Source organism: Vipera berus (assembly GCF_964194415.1).
Source record: "Vipera berus genome assembly, chromosome: 3".
Classification (NCBI taxonomy): Eukaryota; Metazoa; Chordata; class Lepidosauria; order Squamata; family Viperidae; genus Vipera; species Vipera berus.
Window position 1 is genome coordinate 70,262,754 of NC_138204.1, and position 19,612 is coordinate 70,282,365.

Sequence of the window (19,612 nt, forward strand, 5' to 3'; positions counted from 1 at the left end):
TCATGGTCTCCTGGTTTCTAGCTTGGTGCCTTCACTCCTATACCAAACTGGCTCTCTAACAGCTTTCCTAACTGCACTCAAATCAATGGGAATAGGATTATCCAATTTGGCTGGGCAGCTGAAGCTCGGCAAGTGTTTTAAAAAGATTTTCAATGATAGTGTCAAGCACTCAATGTTATTGAAGGTTTCACACTTCTCGTTGTCTACAGCTGCATTCTCACATATATCGAGAGAGTCCTGTTAAAGCGGGCACCAGAATCTTCAGTTATTCCCAAAGAATATAAATAGATGGGTTTAGACAGGAAGCCATCACCTTTTCAAAAGTAGAAAAATGTGTATTCAGACAGAAACCTCTATATCAGACTTCCTCGGCCTGGTCCTATCTTCCCAAGTAGGAAATTATACTACAACACACATGGGGTGGGATGGGGACAGAAGCGTTGGGAAAATTGGTTAAATTCTATAGCAAAGCTGATTATGGGCCACATGCAACTTATTTTGGGACCTGTGCTCTTCTGGGCAACCTGCTACCAGCTGGTTGATTGGCAGCTGGCCACACAAATGGTTAGAGGAGAAGCCTCATGGTTTCCAGAAAAGCAGCAGAAAAGTGGAGACTAAGCAGCAAATTTTTGCTCCTTTTCTATATTAAGTACTCATTCTCTTATCTTAAAGGTGGGGCAAGCTTGTTTCTGTAGTTTTCTAGGCAAATGTATCAAATCTATATTATTTGTTTTCTTCCTTCATTAGCTGGGGATTTTTCATTGAATTTGCTCCCTTGACGTTACTTCATTTTGGCAAGCATCTATTGAAAATTAGGTTTTCTTGTCAGTTGGATATGCTGTTGAAAATCTTCACTATGATAATGAGCCAAGTTCCCTGTGGAGCCAAAGAACACAAGCAGTAATACATGTAGATTTTTCTGAATTCCCTTTTTCACTGCAGGTATTTAGGATACGTTTGTGATCTAATAGCAGACAAGCCTGTCCAGCCTCACTGCAAGCCTTTAACCATCAAATCAGTCCTTCTCAGCCCAGTGCCCTGTTTCAACAAGCAAAGAAATGGCTGCCGGCCTTTCTGTGACATCCTTATTGGAGAAACTAGAATATTTACAACATCACAGGAGTATGAAAGAATGAAGTAAGTTCCTTTCTGTTGACCGGGCAGATAAAATCCCACTTTGGTTGTTTAATATATATTTACCTATGGTAGCACATAGGGACGCAGTGGCTCAGTGGGTTAGGATGCTGAGCTTGTCGATCAGAAGATTGGCAGTTTGGCGGGTCGAATCCCGAGTGCCGTGTAGCAGAGTGAGTGCCTGTTACTCCTCTTTCCAGCTTCTGCCAACCTAGCAGTTCAAAAGCACGTAAAAATGCAAGTAGAAAAATAGGGACCACTATGGTGGGAAGGTAACAGCATTCCGTGTGCCTTTGGCGTCTAGTTATGCCGGCCACATGACCACAGAGACGTCCTCAGACAAGCGCTGGCTCTTCGGCTTTGAAACAGAGATGACCACCGGCCGCTAGAGTTGGAAACGACTAGCACGCATGTGCGGGGAACCTTTAACTTTACCTTTTATGGTAGCACAGGTGAGCTAATTCAAGATCTAGGCACCCTGGCTTTCCATCAATTATGACTGATGTTGATTGGATCTTAGCAGCTACTTGCCTCCTTCAGGGAGATAGAAATCTCAATTGAAGTTCTCATACCTTTGACGGATCTCCTACGTTCATCCATCCATATGCACCTTCCTTCAGACTGACATAAATCAGCCAACCCTTTTGTGCATTTATTAGACATGGATTCCATATAAGGTAAAGGTAAAGGTTTCCCCGCACATGCGTGTTAGTCGTTTCCGACTCTAGGGGCCGGTGCTCATCTCCGTTTCAAAGCCGAAGAGCCAGCGCTTGTCCGAGGACGTCTACGTGGTCATGTGGCTGGCATGACTAGACGCCAAAGGCACACGGAACGCTGTTACCTTCCCACTGTAGTGGTCCCTATTTTTCTACTTGCATTTTTACGTGCTTTCGAACTGCTAGGTTGGCAGAAGCTGGGACGAGTAACAGGCGCTCACTCTGTTACGCAGCACTCGGGATTCGACCGACCATCTGATCGACAAGCTCAGTCTCCTAACCCGCTGAGCCACCACGTCCCTCTGGATTCCATATATTTGATGATATTTTGTCTTCCTCTGAAGTTTTGCTTTTGCTTCTGAGCAGCTTGAATGTCACACATCCCCTGCTAATAGTATTTCAGTATACAGTAACGTTTGACCATAAACAGCTTACATGTAGATGCAGTGAAAATTTTATGAGTTGCACAGAATTTACTATATGAGCTGTTGTCTGTATAATCTATGAACTGAGCAGTTTTTGAGAATAGCCAGATCATTACACTCAGAAGTCAGAATAAAAATAAATAATATGTTTATTTTAATCCCCGCATTGAGCTTTTTGACTCCACCCAACTCAACTACAGTGAACTGCAGCGTTCACCTTCCGGGTTATAATTCTTTATTCACTGTGAATTCTGTGTTTTGATTCCTCATGAATACCACTTTAGACAGAATGTTCTGCTTGCTTTTTTCCCTTAGGGAATTCCGTGTTCAAGAAGGAAAAGTTGTTATTCCACTAGGAGTCACTGTCCATGGTGATGTAGTTGTTTCTGTCTACCATATGCGATCAACCATTGGGGGACGGCTTCAAGCTAAAGTATGACTTGATGTATCTTTTAAATGCAAGGTTAAACGTTAAGGAATATTAGCTGATCCAAAATATTTTAATATTATGCTATAAAAATTGGATTTAAGCATATCACTCAGAAGGACAGTTTGTTAGAGTAATGAGTAAAATGTAAGGATATGGAAAAGCAAATTTAGAAAAGTTATCATGTTTCTTACTGAAAACTCTTTGGTACCTGAAGGAAAAAAATTTGCTCTGATAATGTTGCTGAAATATTATGTTCACACCAGTACTTGATGTCAGCAAATAGAAAAGGAGCAGATTCATTCATTACCATGGTTGCTACAGAAGCAACACACATCCTGCATATAACAAGCATTGGGTCAAAGGATAATATGAAAAATACTGCTTCCACAACCAGTCCAGCCCTGGATCAACCAATTAAGCAAAACAAGAATGTGCTTGTGGCACTCCAGGGTATTTCTCTCTAGCTATCATGCCCTTAACACTTTCACTGCCAAACTCAACTTTAGTTTTTATTTCTTATTGGGTCAGCCGTCAGTCAAGCAATGGAAAGCCAAGGGACCCTGTTGTGGGGCTGTGTTTAGTGCATCAAATGGTCTTAATCCAGCCCTGAAGCAGTCAGAAAAATCCAGTGATTCCTGCCCTAGTTAATTGGACTGTTCTTAGAAAAGAGTTAGTGAGGTGCTTTGATCCTATGTTTGAGGAGAGTGACTAGTCACTTGGTCAACTTTCATGCCTAAGGCAATATTAGTTCCTAGCCAGGTGCCTTAATCACTAGAGGAAATTGGCTCCCTAGACCAGGGGTAGGCAACCTTGGCTCTTTTATGACTCGTGGACTTCAACTCCCAGAATTCCTGAGCCAGCATGGTTGCCTACCCCTGCCCTAGACCAAGGGTCCCAAACCCCTGGGCCATGGCCCACTACTAGGCTGTGAGCTCTTTGGAACCGGGCATCTCCACTTGTACAAGCAGCAGGCAAGTGCACATGCACGCATCCCCACTTGCACAAGCAGCGGGTGATCATGTGTGTGCATGCGCCATTTGTGCTTGCGCGGAACCATCCCCTCTCCCCCTCCTGTCTGGTCTGCAAAGCTGGAAAGTTTGGGGAACTCTTCTCTAGACCAAATTTTCATTTTTTTCATTGCTTCAATATTTTTTATATTTGTTTATTTATTTATACAGTAATAAAATTGAATCCTTCCATAATACACACCTGAAATTTGCTATTGTTTTCTTTAATTTTAAAATTACGTGTGTTTAACATTTCTTACAGATGACAAACACACAAATGTTCCAGATTCAGTTTCACACTGGATTCGTACCTCTGGGATCAACAACATTAAAATTTACTAAGTAAGTATCATTAGAACACTGAACTGCATATAGGACAGGGGTAGGCAACCTTGGCTCTTTTATGACTCATGGACTTCAAGTCCCAGAATTCCTGAGCCAACATAGCTATGCTGGCTCAGGAATTCTGGGACTTGAAGTCCATGAGTCATAAAAGAGCCAAGGTTGCCTACCCCTGATATAGGAGGATATTATGAGGTCTTCTTGTAATAAGCATCTCAAAAAGCTAACAAGTGGAAACTGTAGATTTGATTTGTTCAAGAAATATTAATTCACCTCCAAAACAGGAATATTTCAAATTAGGTTGTAGAATATAATTCCACAAGAACAATTCCAATGCTTTAGCGAAGTAAATTCAGCTGCGAAGTGAGTAAAATATTTCAACGTATCAAATCTAATTTTTAATAAATCAAATTAAGCACAGGCCGATTCTAATAAACTCACAGTATAATTATTGCAAAGTTTAGACCACATGGGAATTTAAAATTAATTTCAACTTATTCTTCTGCATCAGGCTTGGGCATCCTATTCATGTAATATGTGAGCTGTGAGCAAGGCTAATCAATGCTCATTGCTCAGAAGCCTGCAAACCAGCCACTATATAGAGATGAATTTAGGTAATTAGAGAAGCCAACAGTGCTAACTTGGCCAGAGAATTCTACTTAAGTCCTTTCAGCTGCACTAATAACTATTTCTCTTTTCTGTTAGCTGAAGAAGTCAGTCAATGCTCAGGAAGTAGTAATTAAGTTGTAGTAGCAGAGGTGTTGAGAAGGCTTACAAGGATCATAACTTCTTCTGTGAATGCTTAGGTTGGGTCATAGATTTCTGTAAAACTATCTCATGCGGGAAGTAGGTTTTCACCCAAGAAAACATTAAATGTGAATGCACCTTTTTATCTCCTCTAAAAGGAACTATGTACAGGTAGTCCTTGACTTACGACCACAATTGAGCCCCAAATTTTTGTAGTTAAGTGACACGTTTGTTAAGTGAATTTTACCCCATTTTATGACCTTTTGTACCACGGTTCTGAAGTGAATCACTGCAGTTATTAAGTTAGTGACATGGTTGTTAAGCGATTCTGGCTTCCCCATTGACTTTGCTTGTAAGAAAGTCATAAAAGGTGATCACGTGACACCCCCCCAACCACTGCAACATCATAAATATGACTCAGTTGACAAGCTTCTGAATTTTGATCACATGACTGCGGGGCTATCGCAACAGTCATGAGGGTGAAAAACAGTCATATGTCACATTTTTCAGTGCCATTGTAACTGAATGGTCACTAACTGAACTGTCGTAAGTGGAGGACCACCTGTGTGTCTTTTCCTTCAGGTATCTATGACATATTTTCTGTATTTATTCATTTGGAGTCTGGGAATACATTTAAGTCCAAAATACCCTTCTTTGTTTCTAATGCAAAATGTACTCCAACGTCCAGATACTTACATCTTAACTAAAAATTTTATTAGGAAGTTCGATTGGACTTCTTCCTACCACGTACCATTAGCAGTTCGTTTAAAAAGAATTAATCCTATGGCATTAGTAATTGTCATTGCTACATTCAGGCTCAAAATATGATTTAACAGGCGATCTTCCAAACCCTTTCTTTGATTTCATTTGAATCTTTAGGCCTGAGCTGGATGCCTGTGACTCACCAGAAAAATACCCCCAACTCTTCCACGTCATTGTGGAGATAGAAGTAGACTCCACTGATAGGCAAACTGACTTAACTCCTCCGTGGGAGAATTTCACCACAAAAGACATCAACCCAAGCATTCTTTTCTCATCGCCTCAGGAACATCAAGACACCCTTGCTCTGGCAGGTAAGGGGGATTAATCCCCAACCTGGTGCCCACATAGATGACGAGTTCCACTTCATAAAATCCCCAGTCAGCATGGCCAAAGACTGGAGATTTCAGCTTTCATGAAAATATCAAGCTTGGCTATTTTAAATTCACTCATCTTTGATTTACCTGGACTCCTTTTACATTATAGGTAGAAGTTCTGTAGATGCAGCACCAGATAACCTAAAGAATGTTGGCCAGGGTGCATTCTTGTCATCTCTCAGCTGGCAAGGTAGATATGATTTCTCCTCAAGTCATCTGTATTTCAGGACTCGCCGTTAAGTTATTAGTTTCCTTCCCTCCTTCATCTTGCTGCCTCTTTTCAGGGACCTCACACATATTACGCCGTCATCCACAGCCATTCTTTAATTTATACAAAATACCTGCATGTGCAAGGAATTCAGCTGAAATTTCTAAGACACAGCCAGATTTATTCTTGCTATTTGCACACAGCAATGTATGGCTGGAAAAACAACAACACTGGAATGCAAACCCCATACATTCATTTATATTTTGGATATTCTTCGCGCGTCGAGAATGAAACACTATTACTTGGATTAAGAATAACTTAATTAATTATTATGGTTGGTATCGTCTGCTTTCACGTGTGGCTGTTTTACCCCCGGGGATTTATTTTTTTTCCTGCCATAGAAGAACCACAAAGCTGCCAGCTAACACGCTGTTTTTACTACTTAGATCAAAAGGCAGAAAGAACCAGTTCTCATCCCGGCTCTGAGGACAGGGCAGCACTGGTCCATGAAGAAAGCGAGCAATCCGACGAGGAACTGTTATCCCTCTCCAGTCAGCACAGCGGCACCAGCACTGACAAAATCCATGGCACTTCAAAGCCCAGCAAAAAGCAGCAAGAGCAGCCAGGCCCTCCTCCGCCAGAGGACGTAGATCTTCTAGGTTTGGACGGTACTCCGATGAACTATCCAGCAGCCTCCACTGCACTACCATCTAACTCAGACTTGCTGAGTGACCTTTTCGGGGTTGGAAATTCCGGAGGATTAAACCAAGGTGGTCAGGGAGCTGTTGAAGATGTCTTCCAGATGGGCGGAGCTGGCTCGGCACAGTCAACTCCACGGCGGCCTGCAACATCAGCATCCCCATCGTTGTCCCCAAGAATAGGAGAAGGTAAAAAAAAAATCTTAACCATAACCTTGTTTTACAAAGAAATTCGCTTTAAGCAATTGATGCTAAACAAGATTCCTCATGAAAAAGAGTTGTGTCTTTCTTCCTTTGGATTCATAAAATTACTCTTCGTGATTATTCGTTCATACAGCTACTAACTGCTAGATTTTAAGACATCTGCATAGAAGATTTTTTCTTTTTAATCTCCCCTCAGAACTCAGATGTAAATGCCCTCCATTTAGTGCTGGACAATTTTCCCTATTTGCCAGCAGTTTCTTCACTCCCTCTATTTTATGCTACTTAGGAAAATCTGGATTTTTTTTTTGAAGGATAGGCATAGTATTGCATTGGGAGATAAGAGAATGGGAGAGTTTCCTTGTGTGAATTTTCAATCCTTTCTAGCCCAGTTGTATATTTTAAGACAGAGACTGTGAATATGTGCAATATAAGATCCAGTTCAGAACCATACATTTTCTTGTTTTGATCCCAAGAAGTAATCCTTTAATAAATAAAAAAACCTTTATTGTCAAAGTACAACATGTGTACATTGAGATTAGCTGAGCCTCCCCCCCGTGCTCTTTCCCCCCAACACACAGTGACAACAAACCCTCCATCCTACCACACCATGTGAACCAACTACATCGCACACCGGCCTCCCAAGTCAATTCTGCATAAGTTCACAGAGATTATATCCCATTTAAAAGCCTAACAGCCCACGGATAAAAGCTATTTTTCAGCCTGTTGGTACGGCTGGCTATACTCCTATATCTCCTACCGGATGGTAGGAGAGTAAAGAGATACCGTCCAGGGTGTAAGTCATCCCTGAGAATCTTTCTCACTCTTCCAAGGCAACGAGCCCTGGCGATGTCATCCAGTGGTGTCAGGGGACAGCCCACAATGTCTTGTGCTGTGCTCACTAGTAGGAGGATGGCTAGGAGAGAATCAGGATTACAAGATGAAAAAAAAATCCATCTTTAACAAGGAATGCTTTATTAGGCTCTCGTTGATTTCATCTATTGCTACTCTGGTCACTTAGTTTTTGAAAAGAATTGTGAATTCTATTAACTAGACGTAATGCTAGCCAGCTATTATTTACCTGGTTTCTTTCTCTAGCCTGATTGTATACTATATGCCAATGGAGCAGGATATGTTATGACACCTACTGGCACATCCTGTGCCCTTGCACATATAATTGTTTACCTATGCAATCTGAATTGCCTATTTATAATGTGGCAACAGGCATTCTTGATAAGTATTTGCTGAAAGTTGTGTGTCATCTATCATCACCACAGCATGGGTCCACTGTTATTTTTCGCAACCTAATGGCTACTGTGATCTCCCTCTCCATTTTTACATTGGATTAAAAGAATTGTGACACTTGCTTTGGCAATGGTTCACCTTAATGACACAGTTTATGTAAAGTTAAGAATATTACAATATTTCTTTAAAATGTAAGTATATTCCCACTATTGGAATAGAAGGAGAAGCATGTTCTTACAACTATTTTTTTTCCAGCAACCGCCTTTGACCCATTTGGGGGTAGTCCTAAGCAACCTGTCCCAGATCTTTTAGGCTCTTTCCTTTCATCAAATGCCAAAAGTGATCCTTTTCTTCAAGCGACAAGGAGTCCTTCACCTACAATGCAAGGGGATCCTTTTAGCATGGGTACGATGTCTTCTTTTATTTTTGAATTAGGAGAAAAAGTGATGAATGGTACCAACCTTTTCCCTCTTGAAATGTGGGCTATTTGCAAAGGTGCTGTGAACAGTATCTGTTCACGAATGAAGGCAAATATATGTGTCCCAGGATAATATTGCAGGATCCAATCTGGGTTGGTGATCGGGACCAGAAGTTTAGTTTTCCAAGCTTTTGGATGCATGCTGGAGCCCATCCTGAAGGAACTTTTCTCTCTGGTGACTGACCCAGATTGGATCCTTCTGTATCTGTTCAGCAGTAAAATATCCACGTTCATTTCATTAAGAATAACAAACCATAGAGTTCAAATTGTTGGCAAGTCAAGCAGCAGAACATTGGGTGGTTATTAGTAAGCATTTTGGGGGGAACTCATATTTTTTTTAAAAAATGTGAATAAGACTGTAATTTTATTTGTAAAAAATGTGGAATCTGTTCATCGTCAGTGATCCAGCTCAACCATGGCAGACACTTCCCAGACACTCGAAGTGGCATGGCTGCATGAGGAAATTATTGCTTACATTTAAGTCATTGGCGTCTTCTGTTAACATGAAGTAGAAACCTGTTTCATACACACAGTATCAAGTGTTTATTTTCCAATCTTTCCATGGCTGCCTTCTGCTTTTCACCCAATGTTATGGAAAAAAATCTTATCTGGTGTCTAATAATCCATTGGCATTATTAGCTGGTCATTGGCACAACTGATATTTCTATATTGAGAACTCCAGTTCAAACACAAGGCCTCTTTGATAATTGACCCTGCCAATATTTCAGAATGAGGTTATGCACACCTGATCCCCTCCAGGGTTTGTACTAGAGCAGCAATGGCAAACCTTTTAGAGACCGAGTGCCCAAACTGCAACCCAAAACCCACTTATGTATCCTCGGGTGCTGGGTGGGCATGGCCCATTGGGTGGGTGTGGCCCATTGGATGGGCGTGGCTGCGGTGGTAACAGCAGACTGGGTGGGACTAAAAAGTTCAATCAATCAATTCCAACTTTGTGAGATCTTTTTTTTTCCTGCAAGAAGTTGAAATTGATTGATTGAACCTTTTTTTTTGCACACGGCATCGAAGGCCTAAAGCGAAAAAGTTTATAAAACCCAGCTGAAGTTCTAGGACTGGGGCGATGGCGCACGTGCCCACAGAGAGGGTTCTGCGTGCCACCTGTGGCACCCGTGCCATAGGTTCGCCACCACAGTCCTAGAGTCTAGACCAGTGGTAGGCAACCTTGGCTTTTTTATGACTCATGGAGTTGAACTCCCAGAATTCTTGAGCCAGACATGCTGGCTCAGGAATTCTGGGAGTTGAAGTCCATGAGTCATAAAAGAGCCAAGGCTGCCTACCCCTGCGACTCTAGACTATCATAGCAAGGGCATCCACCATTAAGGACAAGGAAAGGATTAAAAAAAATAAAAATCTAAAATGTCTAAGGTCCAAAAATACCTGGACACAATAGTCAACACAGCTAATATTTTGGGAATTGTGTTCCCTCAAATGTTATTGCAGAACAATTTTGTCCATCCTCCTACTTTATACAATTGGGAAGATGCAAAAATGGTTGAAGGAGGCAATGCTTTCTTCTGAGTAAATAAGTAGAATTTTAGCCTTCATGCATTCTAATAAATAAATAAGTTGCTAGAGGCTAACACTTTGCTTTGCAGCACTGAAATTTGTATTTTCTTTTTAAATAAGTGATATGGAATTGGGAACATACTAGTGCACTGATATCCATTAGCTACATGTGGTTTAAGCATTTTTAATAGGCATTGTTGCATGACAGTCTTTAGGGGTTGCATGACAACTTCCTCCTATGTAAAGTTCATGAACCTGGATTTTCTAGGTGACAAAAAGCATGTATGTTGATTTTCTGAAAATGAATGTAGAACATTTTAGGTATTAAGTTCTGCTGAAATTAGTACTCACAAGCTATTTATTTTGAGAAAATTGCTTATATATATATATATATATATATATATATATATATATATATATATATATATATATATATATATATATATATATATATATATATATATATATATATATATATATATATATATATATATATATATATACAAATGGACGGAGAACTTTTTATACCACTATTTTAAAAATATTGCTAAATGGCAATATTTATCTTTTAAGGTTCTTCCAGTACACCCACTGTTTCCATTCAGCCAGATATTTCAGGAGACTGGGAATGGCCTAGTAAATCAGGTTTGTCTGAAACTAATATATAATATGTTTAAGATGATGTATAGCAATAGCACTTAGTGCTTTGCAGCCCTCTTTAAGTGGTTTACAGAGCCAGCATATTGCCTCCAACAATCTGGGTCCTTATTTAACCAAAGGAAGGATGGAAGGCTGAGTCCACCTTGAGCCAGTTAGACTAATAATTAACATATTTAAGATGATTTATGTGAAAGGTGTTCACTGTGACATTCATCATCAGTTTCTAAGTACTGTAGTTATTTGTTTGTAAGATGTATATTTCACCTTCCCTTCAAAAGCTCAAGATGACATAGTACATAGCACTATTTGGGGTGGAGGGTGCCTTCAAATTTGTATTGATTCCTGGTGATTGCCAGGACCAGTCATTGTATTTTGCTTAGCAAGACTTTTGGAAGTATTTTGCCATTGCTTTCATCCTAGAGAGAGAAAGACTGGCCTAAGATCACACAACTGTTTTCATGCCAAAGGCAGGATTAGAACGTATTGTCTCCTACTTCTTAGCCTGGTGCCTTCACCGCCTACACCAAACTGACTCTGTCTAAATGAAGTGGCAGTTTGATTCCTATCAGGAATGTAAGAGGGGATCCACCTCTGTCAATTGTTACTTAAGGTTTGGAAATATGCTTGTTCAATGGACACAACACATTTAACTTTAAATGTTGAACAAGAACTGCCCAAAGGTGTTGCAGAAGTCCTAATGAAATATAAAAATATTACATCCAGAAAAGTATTGATGTATTACAGAGATTTTACAAAAGCATGTGTACTGTAAGTTATACATGCTTTTATTTATATTTATCTAGTTGTCAAAAGCCTTTTTTATACTACATGAGCCAAGTTAACTTCTTTATTCCCTGTTTACTTAATAGCATAATTTAATGAAAAAGTAATCTAGATATTATTTTTTCTACTCTAGTTTGTCAAAGGTTATTTGGTGCTTTGTTGAGACTTGTTCAACGTTGTTGTTTGAATATATCTTCAACACAGACCTTGTAGAAAGACATATTCCCAATTATATTAATGATATGCTTTGCTTATATTGAGCTAACCAACTAGTTTATGCAGTTGGGTTGTGCTACTTTTAGCTCTGATATCATTCAATTAGATTTAATAAACTTGCTTTTTCCTCTTCTTACGTCATCTAGGTATGGTGAGCAAATCAACTGCTTCCAGCCCTACAGGATCAGTGCACAACACCCCTACACATCAAGCTAAACCACAAACTCTGGATCCTTTTGCTGACTTGGGAACTCTTGGTGCAAATCTAGCAGGTTGACTAATGATTGCACGCCAAAAGACATGTGTATTCAGAAGTACATGTTCATATAACAGCATGCTCTTATTAATGTCTGTTGCTTGCGTCTCCAGAATGAATAACCATAGTCAGCCCATGAATGGCAGATAACAAAATGCTGCCACTTTCCCAGCTCTCAAGTGTCTAATACGGAGCCCTAGACAAATGTTAAGTTATTGGGGGCTCTTCTAATGCTAATAGATTATATCATATGAATAGTTTAATTGATGATCTTCAACAGTACATTATCTAAAAGTTGAGCAATTAGAAGTTACATATCTCATTCCATCTACCATCGCAGCTTTGGTTTTGTATGAGAAGAATTGCCCATCTTAACCAACCCAATTAAGGAAATAAGTAAGCACATGAACTGCAACCCAATTAACTGATCATAAAATGTATGGAATTGTCCATTTTTTCCAAGATCTTTCCAACGCCTTTTATAAAAAGCTTTCCCCCATTTTTTTCATTAACCTTTAAAGCTTACTAGGATAGTACCAACTACACTTATACTTTTCTCTCCTGTTTGCTGCCTCGTTTGTTTAAATTTCCCACTGATGTTGAAATAAGGTCCCTCTTTCCTGGATTGGTTTTCTGTTGGTTTATCAGGCCAAATCAAGGCCAAATAGATAATTGATGTGCTGTGGCATGGCTGTTTGTACAGTAGTTATTATCTTTTTTTATTGATCTCACAGTGTCATGGGGATCTTTTAGAACTGGAGGTGGAAATCACACGTGCACGCACACGCATTAGTGGAAGCTTTCTGCTTCTTTTCACTATTTACAGGGAAGCCATTTGCAGCAGTTATTTACATCAAATATATACACACAATTTCAGTGCTCACTCAATGTCAGGTTTCCTCCTAAGCGTCCCTCCCTCTTCCTTCCCTTTTTAAGCTCTAGCTCCCTGCGTCCTCTCCCTTTTCTGGGATTATGAAAGAGAGAATGAAAAGAAAGGAATTTATTTTGATTTATTGTAAGATGCTCAGCATGGCTTGACTTTCCTCTGTATCTATTCATCTACAGTACTGCTTCTCCATTGGTCAAAGAACCTTTCTCAGGAATCCTCTGCCTAGTCCAGGGGTAGGCAACCTTGGCTCTTTCATGACTCGTGGACTTCAACTCCCAGAATTCCTGAGCCAGCCATGCTGACTCAGGAATTCTGGGAGTTGAAGTCCACGAGTCATAAAAGAGCCAAGGTTGCCTACCCCTGGACTAGTCCTTTCCTCAGAGGGCTTTGCCCATAACCCATGTACCTCCTTCCTTCCTGCCTTGAGGCTTGGGGAAGATGTCCTCTCTCTGTGCCTTCACTTCCCTTCTTCCAGGGACCTTTCTTTTCTCTCCCCAACTGGTGACTGCTCTGCACGTCCACAAGACTTCACTGTCCAGCTTCTGTCTCCAACTACCCTATTTTACACAGCATTTTTTCCTGTTTCCTTCTTCTTCTTCTCTCTCTCTCCCTCCCTCTCATTTGCAATCTGACCAGCAGCATGTCCCTCAGAAACTTGGAGGTGGGTGCTATCTCTCTCCCCCAGGGCTGTAGTTCCCCCAACATCCATATATCAGACTGGACCAATGGGCCTGCTGCCTCTACACCTCCTCATATCAGCCTGCCTAGCAGGAGTAGTAGCGACAACATAGATAGCCTTCAAGCCCAGGACTGAGCTGTTCCTCCTTTTCCCCTCACTCCATTTGTTGGCTCACACCAGCAGCTATGCCAGGGCGTATGCCACAAGTCAGCAATAGGGAAATGATACAAAGATGCAAGCAAAAAGTGTAGCATTAGGATTACAGTTGATGATGTCTTAAAATATATTCTTAATGAATAGAATGATGCCTTGAATATGATGAACAAGTCTCTTGATTATGTATTTGAGTTGATTGGATGACTTTTTGTTTTGATCCCCACCCGCACCCCAAGCAGTTGGTCAACCACAACTTCTTCCTGCAGTTGAAAGTAATGGGACATATAAATTTATTTGTTCTGGAGAAGTTGAAGGGTACAGTCATTCTCCACTCTTATTCCCAAATCTATTAGGAAATATGTCTTATAACGGAGGTCACCAACCTTTCTCAGTTGGCAGACCGGAGGGAGAGGGAGGGGGCAACATTTTATGCGAACAGGGCTGCGAGCATGTGCACGATGCAAATGGGGTGGTACTGGTGCCCATGTGATACTCGCTAGCCTTGCCCTGTTCTTACACAGCGCTCCATTTTTGCTCCCCGTTGGGCGTCGTTGACCTGTTTTCGTGCCCCGCAGCGCGGCATCCTATTTTTGCACCCCATGGCATGGCATGGCACTAGCACAAGTGAGGGTGTGTGCAAGCACATGTGTGTGCACTGGCCGCCTGTCCTGCAGCCCAGTGGCCAGCAGGCCACGGCCTGGCAGTGTACTGTGGCCCACAGGTTGGGGACCCCTGTCTTATAAGATCTGTGTGCCTATATACTATTGCAGGGTACAATACTTTTTAGCATTTATAATCTTGGAAATGTATTTTATTTACAGTTCCCAAGACTTGATACTTGGTTATAGGTGTAGCAATTCTCATTCTGGTTGCTTACTAAGCCAAACATAGCATTAATAAATTGCTTTAATTCACGTTCCAGGTTGTCCTTCCTTTGCCAGCAAACCCAATACACCTACAGGAATGGGAGGGGTTTTTCCTCCTATGGGATCACCACAGAAACCATCTCCCCAACCAATGGGAGGTGGCAGCTGGCCACAGGCCTCTGGATTCCCTAGGCCTCAAACCCAGTCTAAACCTCAACAAAGTATGCCTCATTCTTCTCCGCAAAATAGGCCGAATTATAATGTGACTTTTTCTGCAACGCCTGGTGGTCAAAATGACCGTGGAAAAGGATCGGGCAGTTCTGGTAACTGAACTTTTACTTTTTTGAACTATATTTTAATACAAATATGTTGCTTGGTAGGCTACGAAGTGTGGTATTTTCATGGCAAGTCTCAGTTAACTATGATATAAGTGACATGTCTGAAATTAAACTAGACTTTATAGTATTATATTCTACAATAAATTTCATTAGATGTGGAAAGAGAATAACAAAACCCAGCTATACCATTTTACAGCATCGTACTTATAATTAAAAAAATTAATTACCTCACGTTCACCAGTTTAAAAGAGCTGAACTTCTCAGATGCAAATGAAAATTAGATTCATATTATTTGAACTGCTGAGCGAGTTTAAGCCCAAAATGGGCATATCTGGTAAATCAAAGAAGAGGAATCTTATTCAGATGAATAGGCTAGAAAAGGCATAAACGTCAGGTAGTCCTCAACTTACAGCCAAAATTGAGCCCAAAATTTCCATTGCTAAGTGAGTTATTAAGAGAGTTTTGCCCCATTTTATGACCTTTCTTGCCACAGTTGTTAAGTCAATCTGGCTTCCCCATTGATTTTGCTTGTCAGAAGGTCGCAAAAAGTGATCACATGACCCCGGGACACTGCAACCGTCATAAATACATGCCAGTTGCCAAACATTCAAATTTTGATCATGTGACCATGGGGATCCTATAACAATCATACGTGTGAAAAACAGTCATAAGTCACTTTTTTCAGTGCTGTTGTAACTTTGAATGGTCACTAAACGAATGGCTGTAAGTCAAGGACTACCTATATACATTTCCATAAAAGATCGGTAGTTGAATCTCCACTGAGATGCTGTTGGGGAAAGCTCTGCTTACAACATTAGCAATGAAGGAGAAAGTATGTTTTTCTGTGTTCTAGAGGCCCACATATTACCTTGTTTGGCTTAAGTTCTGTGGTGCAGTAATTTGATCGTCTCAGAGAAATATTCCAGTCTCTCAAATCAGGAATAATAATACTTATTTTTATTTTATTATTCAGATTCTAAGCCCAAACTGTCTGCTGATTTTGAGGATCTCTTGTCTGGTCAAGGTTTTAATGCTCATAGAGACAAAAAGAGTCCCAGAACAATAGCAGAGATGCGAAAAGAAGAAATGGCCAAAGAAATGGATCCTGAAAAATTAAAAGTAAGCATTGGGGTAGTTTAGAAATTTTTAAATTAAAGTTTCAAAGGTGTCTTAGGATGCAGTATTAATTATGTATGCCATACATAAATAATGTCAATATGCTATAGCAGCTTCTCAGGATGTTTTGCATTGGTTGTTTCTTTTCTTTATAAGTTCAAAATGTTATCATCCACATAGTGATAGTGATGGTAGAAAGGAGGGGATAGAGAGCTGAAACTCCATTTTAAAATTCAAATTTATATATTTATTCCTGCTTCAGGAGAGTAGTTTGAGATTTCTATATAATGAAATAATCTTTTTCCCCCCTGGAATTTTGAAACAGTCTTAAGCACATTTAGTGTAATAGGAATAATTTACATCCACCTCTTTAGCTGTTTGCTATCTCTCTGCATAGATCCTCGAATGGATTGAAGGGAAAGAGAGAAATATAAGAGCATTGTTATCTACCATGCATACAGTGCTATGGGAAGGAGAAACGAAATGGAAACCTGTGAGCATGGCTGATCTTGTAACTCCAGAACAAGTGAAAAAGGTTTATCGGAGAGCAGTACTTGTTGTTCATCCTGATAAAGTAAGAAACCATGTCTTGGGATTCATGTTTTACAAAACTAATGTTCTAGTTCTGTGTATTGCTGCAGGCAACTTCAGATACACAAACAACTGTGCATTGCTGTTACCATTATTACTTTAAAATATTAAAACCATCTACATCAGAGGTCTCCAACCTTTTGGGCACCAGGGACCGGTTCCGTGGAGAAAAGTTTTTAGGCGGACTGGAGAGTGGGTGGGTTTGTGTGCTGCCTGCACCACACGGTTGGGGCTTTGTTTGTTTGTGCGGACCAGTTGCTGGCATGCCGTCTGTTCTGTACCAGCCTGCTACCGGCCCTGCAGATAAGGCAGGGACAACCCCTTTTACAAGAAGGCAAGAGGCTGGAACTAAGCCTGCCAAATTTATTAACATAAAAACATAAACAGAGCAAAGAGAGCAAAGAGAGCAAACATGAACCATGAAACAGGAACTATTCAAACGGTTGCCTTCAGCAAACCAGCCCTCCCACGCATTCCCCTTTTATACAGTTCAGGGCGTGGCTTCTCTCTGCCTCCTTCCGAGGTGCCCCATTGCCTTCCTCTGTTTACTCCTGATTGACTGCCTCCTGCATCGGGTGTCCTTGAACAGGGCCAGCTGTGGGTCATCTTCATCCACGCTGTCAGGCTCACACAGCTGGGTCTGCGTCGTGACCAGGTGGGAGGGGCCTGGCTGAGGGCTCTCATCAGCAAGCTCTCCAACCCCCTCAGCAACCTCTCCAACACCCCCCTCCTCCTCCTCTGAATCATCCGACCCAAATGCCGAACCCACAGGCTGACCCTGAATCACAACACCGTGGTCCGGTACTGGTCCACGGACCAGGGTTTGGGAACCCCTGATGTACATGAGATGGTTTGTTGGCTATATACAATGCATCTTGATAATCTTTCATTCATACTAGATCTACATAACCCAGGGAGAAGACTTGAAATTGATTGTCCTATCAGGAGGGGAAGGGGAGAGATAGTTTAGGTGTGAAATTTCAGGATAACTTGCAATATTTCTCTTTTCAATATTAAAAAAGTCTAGAAAGTTCCAATAGGTTTCATTTAAAGTGGGGGGGGAGGAGAAAAAAAATATTTCTTGCGTTTTAATCCTCACAATGACTTTTTTAATTTTTAAAAAAGTGTGATCTGAAAACCTAATAGCCCCAGTTTAGGAATAAATACACAAAGGACTCCAGGTTTGATTTTGTGATAAGCAACATTTTTTTGTTGCTATTAAGGCTACATTGATTGGCAATTGTTAGCTAGCTAATGAGAGAGTCTTTAGCACAAGTATTTCTTTAGCATAAATGAACATGTACAACCTATATCAATCCCACTATAATCGAAAGTGTGCAACATTAATTTTATTGTCCTTTCTTTGTTGCTTTGATAAGTAAGACTTTTCTGAGATAATCAAACTTGATAAAATGTGCAGTGTTCCACAAATGAATAATGCAGCTTTGTGCTATGTTTCAAAAACAAGACTTAACCCACCCTCTATTTGTTTTAAAAAAACTCTCTCACACACACACTCACACACTCACTCACTCTTTCTCTCTCACACGCACATTTCTCTTGCGAGGTTTCTAGTTCTCCTTTGGTTTTATTGTATTTTTTTATAAAGTGAAGTTCCACCATTTCACAGTTTCCCCCATCACCTAAAAACCCTTTCACCTGAGGTGACTAGTACAAAACGAAGCCCTAGACGCAGGGGTAGGCAACCTCGGCTCTTTTATGACTCATGGACTTCAACTGCCAGAATTCCTGAGTCAGCATGGCTGGCTCAGGAATTCTGGCAGTTGAAGTCCATGAGTCATAAAAGAGCCGAGGTTGCCTACCCCTGCCCTAGACTTAGTCTTTTTTAAAAATAAAAAATAAAATAAAATTAAGAAACCATGGAGAAAAATGGATTTGCCTAAGCAAACCCAAATTTTTGTTGGATTTTTTTGTGTGTGTTTGTGTGTACGTACTTTCCAAATAGATTTTTGTACTTACGAGGCTTGTTGTTTTGCTTTTCTTCCAGGCCACCGGACAGCCATATGAACAATATGCAAAGATGATTTTTATGGAGCTCAATGACGCCTGGTCAGAATTTGACAACCAGGGTCAGAAGCCTTTGTATTAGCATCCCTCCTCCAGACGTTGCTGTAGATCTGTACTAGTGCTTGTATCGTTCCTTGCCACATGATTTTCACAGCTGAGCTGAAGTCTGGCTGGAGATGTAAAAGTATTAATACTAGCCCAGTTAAAAAAAAAATTCTTCATGGAGAGGAACAAAAGAAAAGGCTGATCCTTATGAATTACAGATGCAAAAAGAAAGGAGTTCTTGGGACTGATCTATAATGTTCTTTCAGATTGAAACAGGCTTTCTAGTAGTAAACTAGGATTGTTTACCTTGGAACAAGTGAGATGAAATTGTCTCTTTGCCTTTAGCAAAAGGGACTTTGTACCACTTTGGGTGTGGCTTGATTTTGAAGTTTGTATCCAGAACTAACTCAAACTACATCCCCATTCATATGCAGTTATTTAAAATACACTCTTTCTTATCCCAATTGGCCCTTAACTTGTTTATTATATTTTGAATAACTGGATTATGTCGCTGGTAACTTATTGCAGCCTTACACATTGTATTGTATTTCAAGTTTCAGATTTAAGCAGACATTCTACACAATAATTAAATTTGGAGTTGCATCTTTAAATTATTATATTAAATCAGAAACCTCTTGGAGATGATATCAAAATCAGTAGCACAATGTAATTGTTCCGCACTAATAGAAACTGTG

At 40.4% G+C, this 19,612-nt stretch overlaps 1 protein-coding gene across 2 annotated transcripts in view; it reads left to right on the plus strand.

Moving 5' to 3' along the window:
* Positions 1-19,031, plus strand: part of DNAJC6 (DnaJ heat shock protein family (Hsp40) member C6) — a gene marked incomplete at its 5' end in the record, with an annotated part of 44,998 nt that extends 25,967 nt beyond the window's left edge. The window contains 13 exons of one of the 2 annotated variants that reach the window (XM_081324943.1): positions 943-1,137; positions 2,591-2,708; positions 3,975-4,054; positions 5,681-5,874; positions 6,047-6,127; positions 6,592-7,032; positions 8,545-8,701; positions 10,878-10,939; positions 12,091-12,225; positions 14,856-15,122; positions 16,111-16,256; positions 16,651-16,827; positions 18,853-19,031. In XM_081324943.1, coding sequence (XP_081181069.1) covers positions 943-1,137; positions 2,591-2,708; positions 3,975-4,054; positions 5,681-5,874; positions 6,047-6,127; positions 6,592-7,032; positions 8,545-8,701; positions 10,878-10,939; positions 12,091-12,225; positions 14,856-15,122; positions 16,111-16,256; positions 16,651-16,827; positions 18,853-18,954 — 2,155 coding nt within the window. In that variant the 3' untranslated portion in view covers positions 18,955-19,031. Of the gene's footprint in view, positions 1-942; positions 1,138-2,590; positions 2,709-3,974; positions 4,055-5,680; positions 5,875-6,046; positions 6,128-6,591; positions 7,033-8,544; positions 8,702-10,867; positions 10,940-12,090; positions 12,226-14,855; positions 15,123-16,110; positions 16,257-16,650; positions 16,828-18,852 lie in introns of both variants that reach the window. The other variant, XM_081324944.1, reaches the window with a different exon arrangement.
* Between the last annotated feature and the right edge of the window lie 581 nt (positions 19,032-19,612).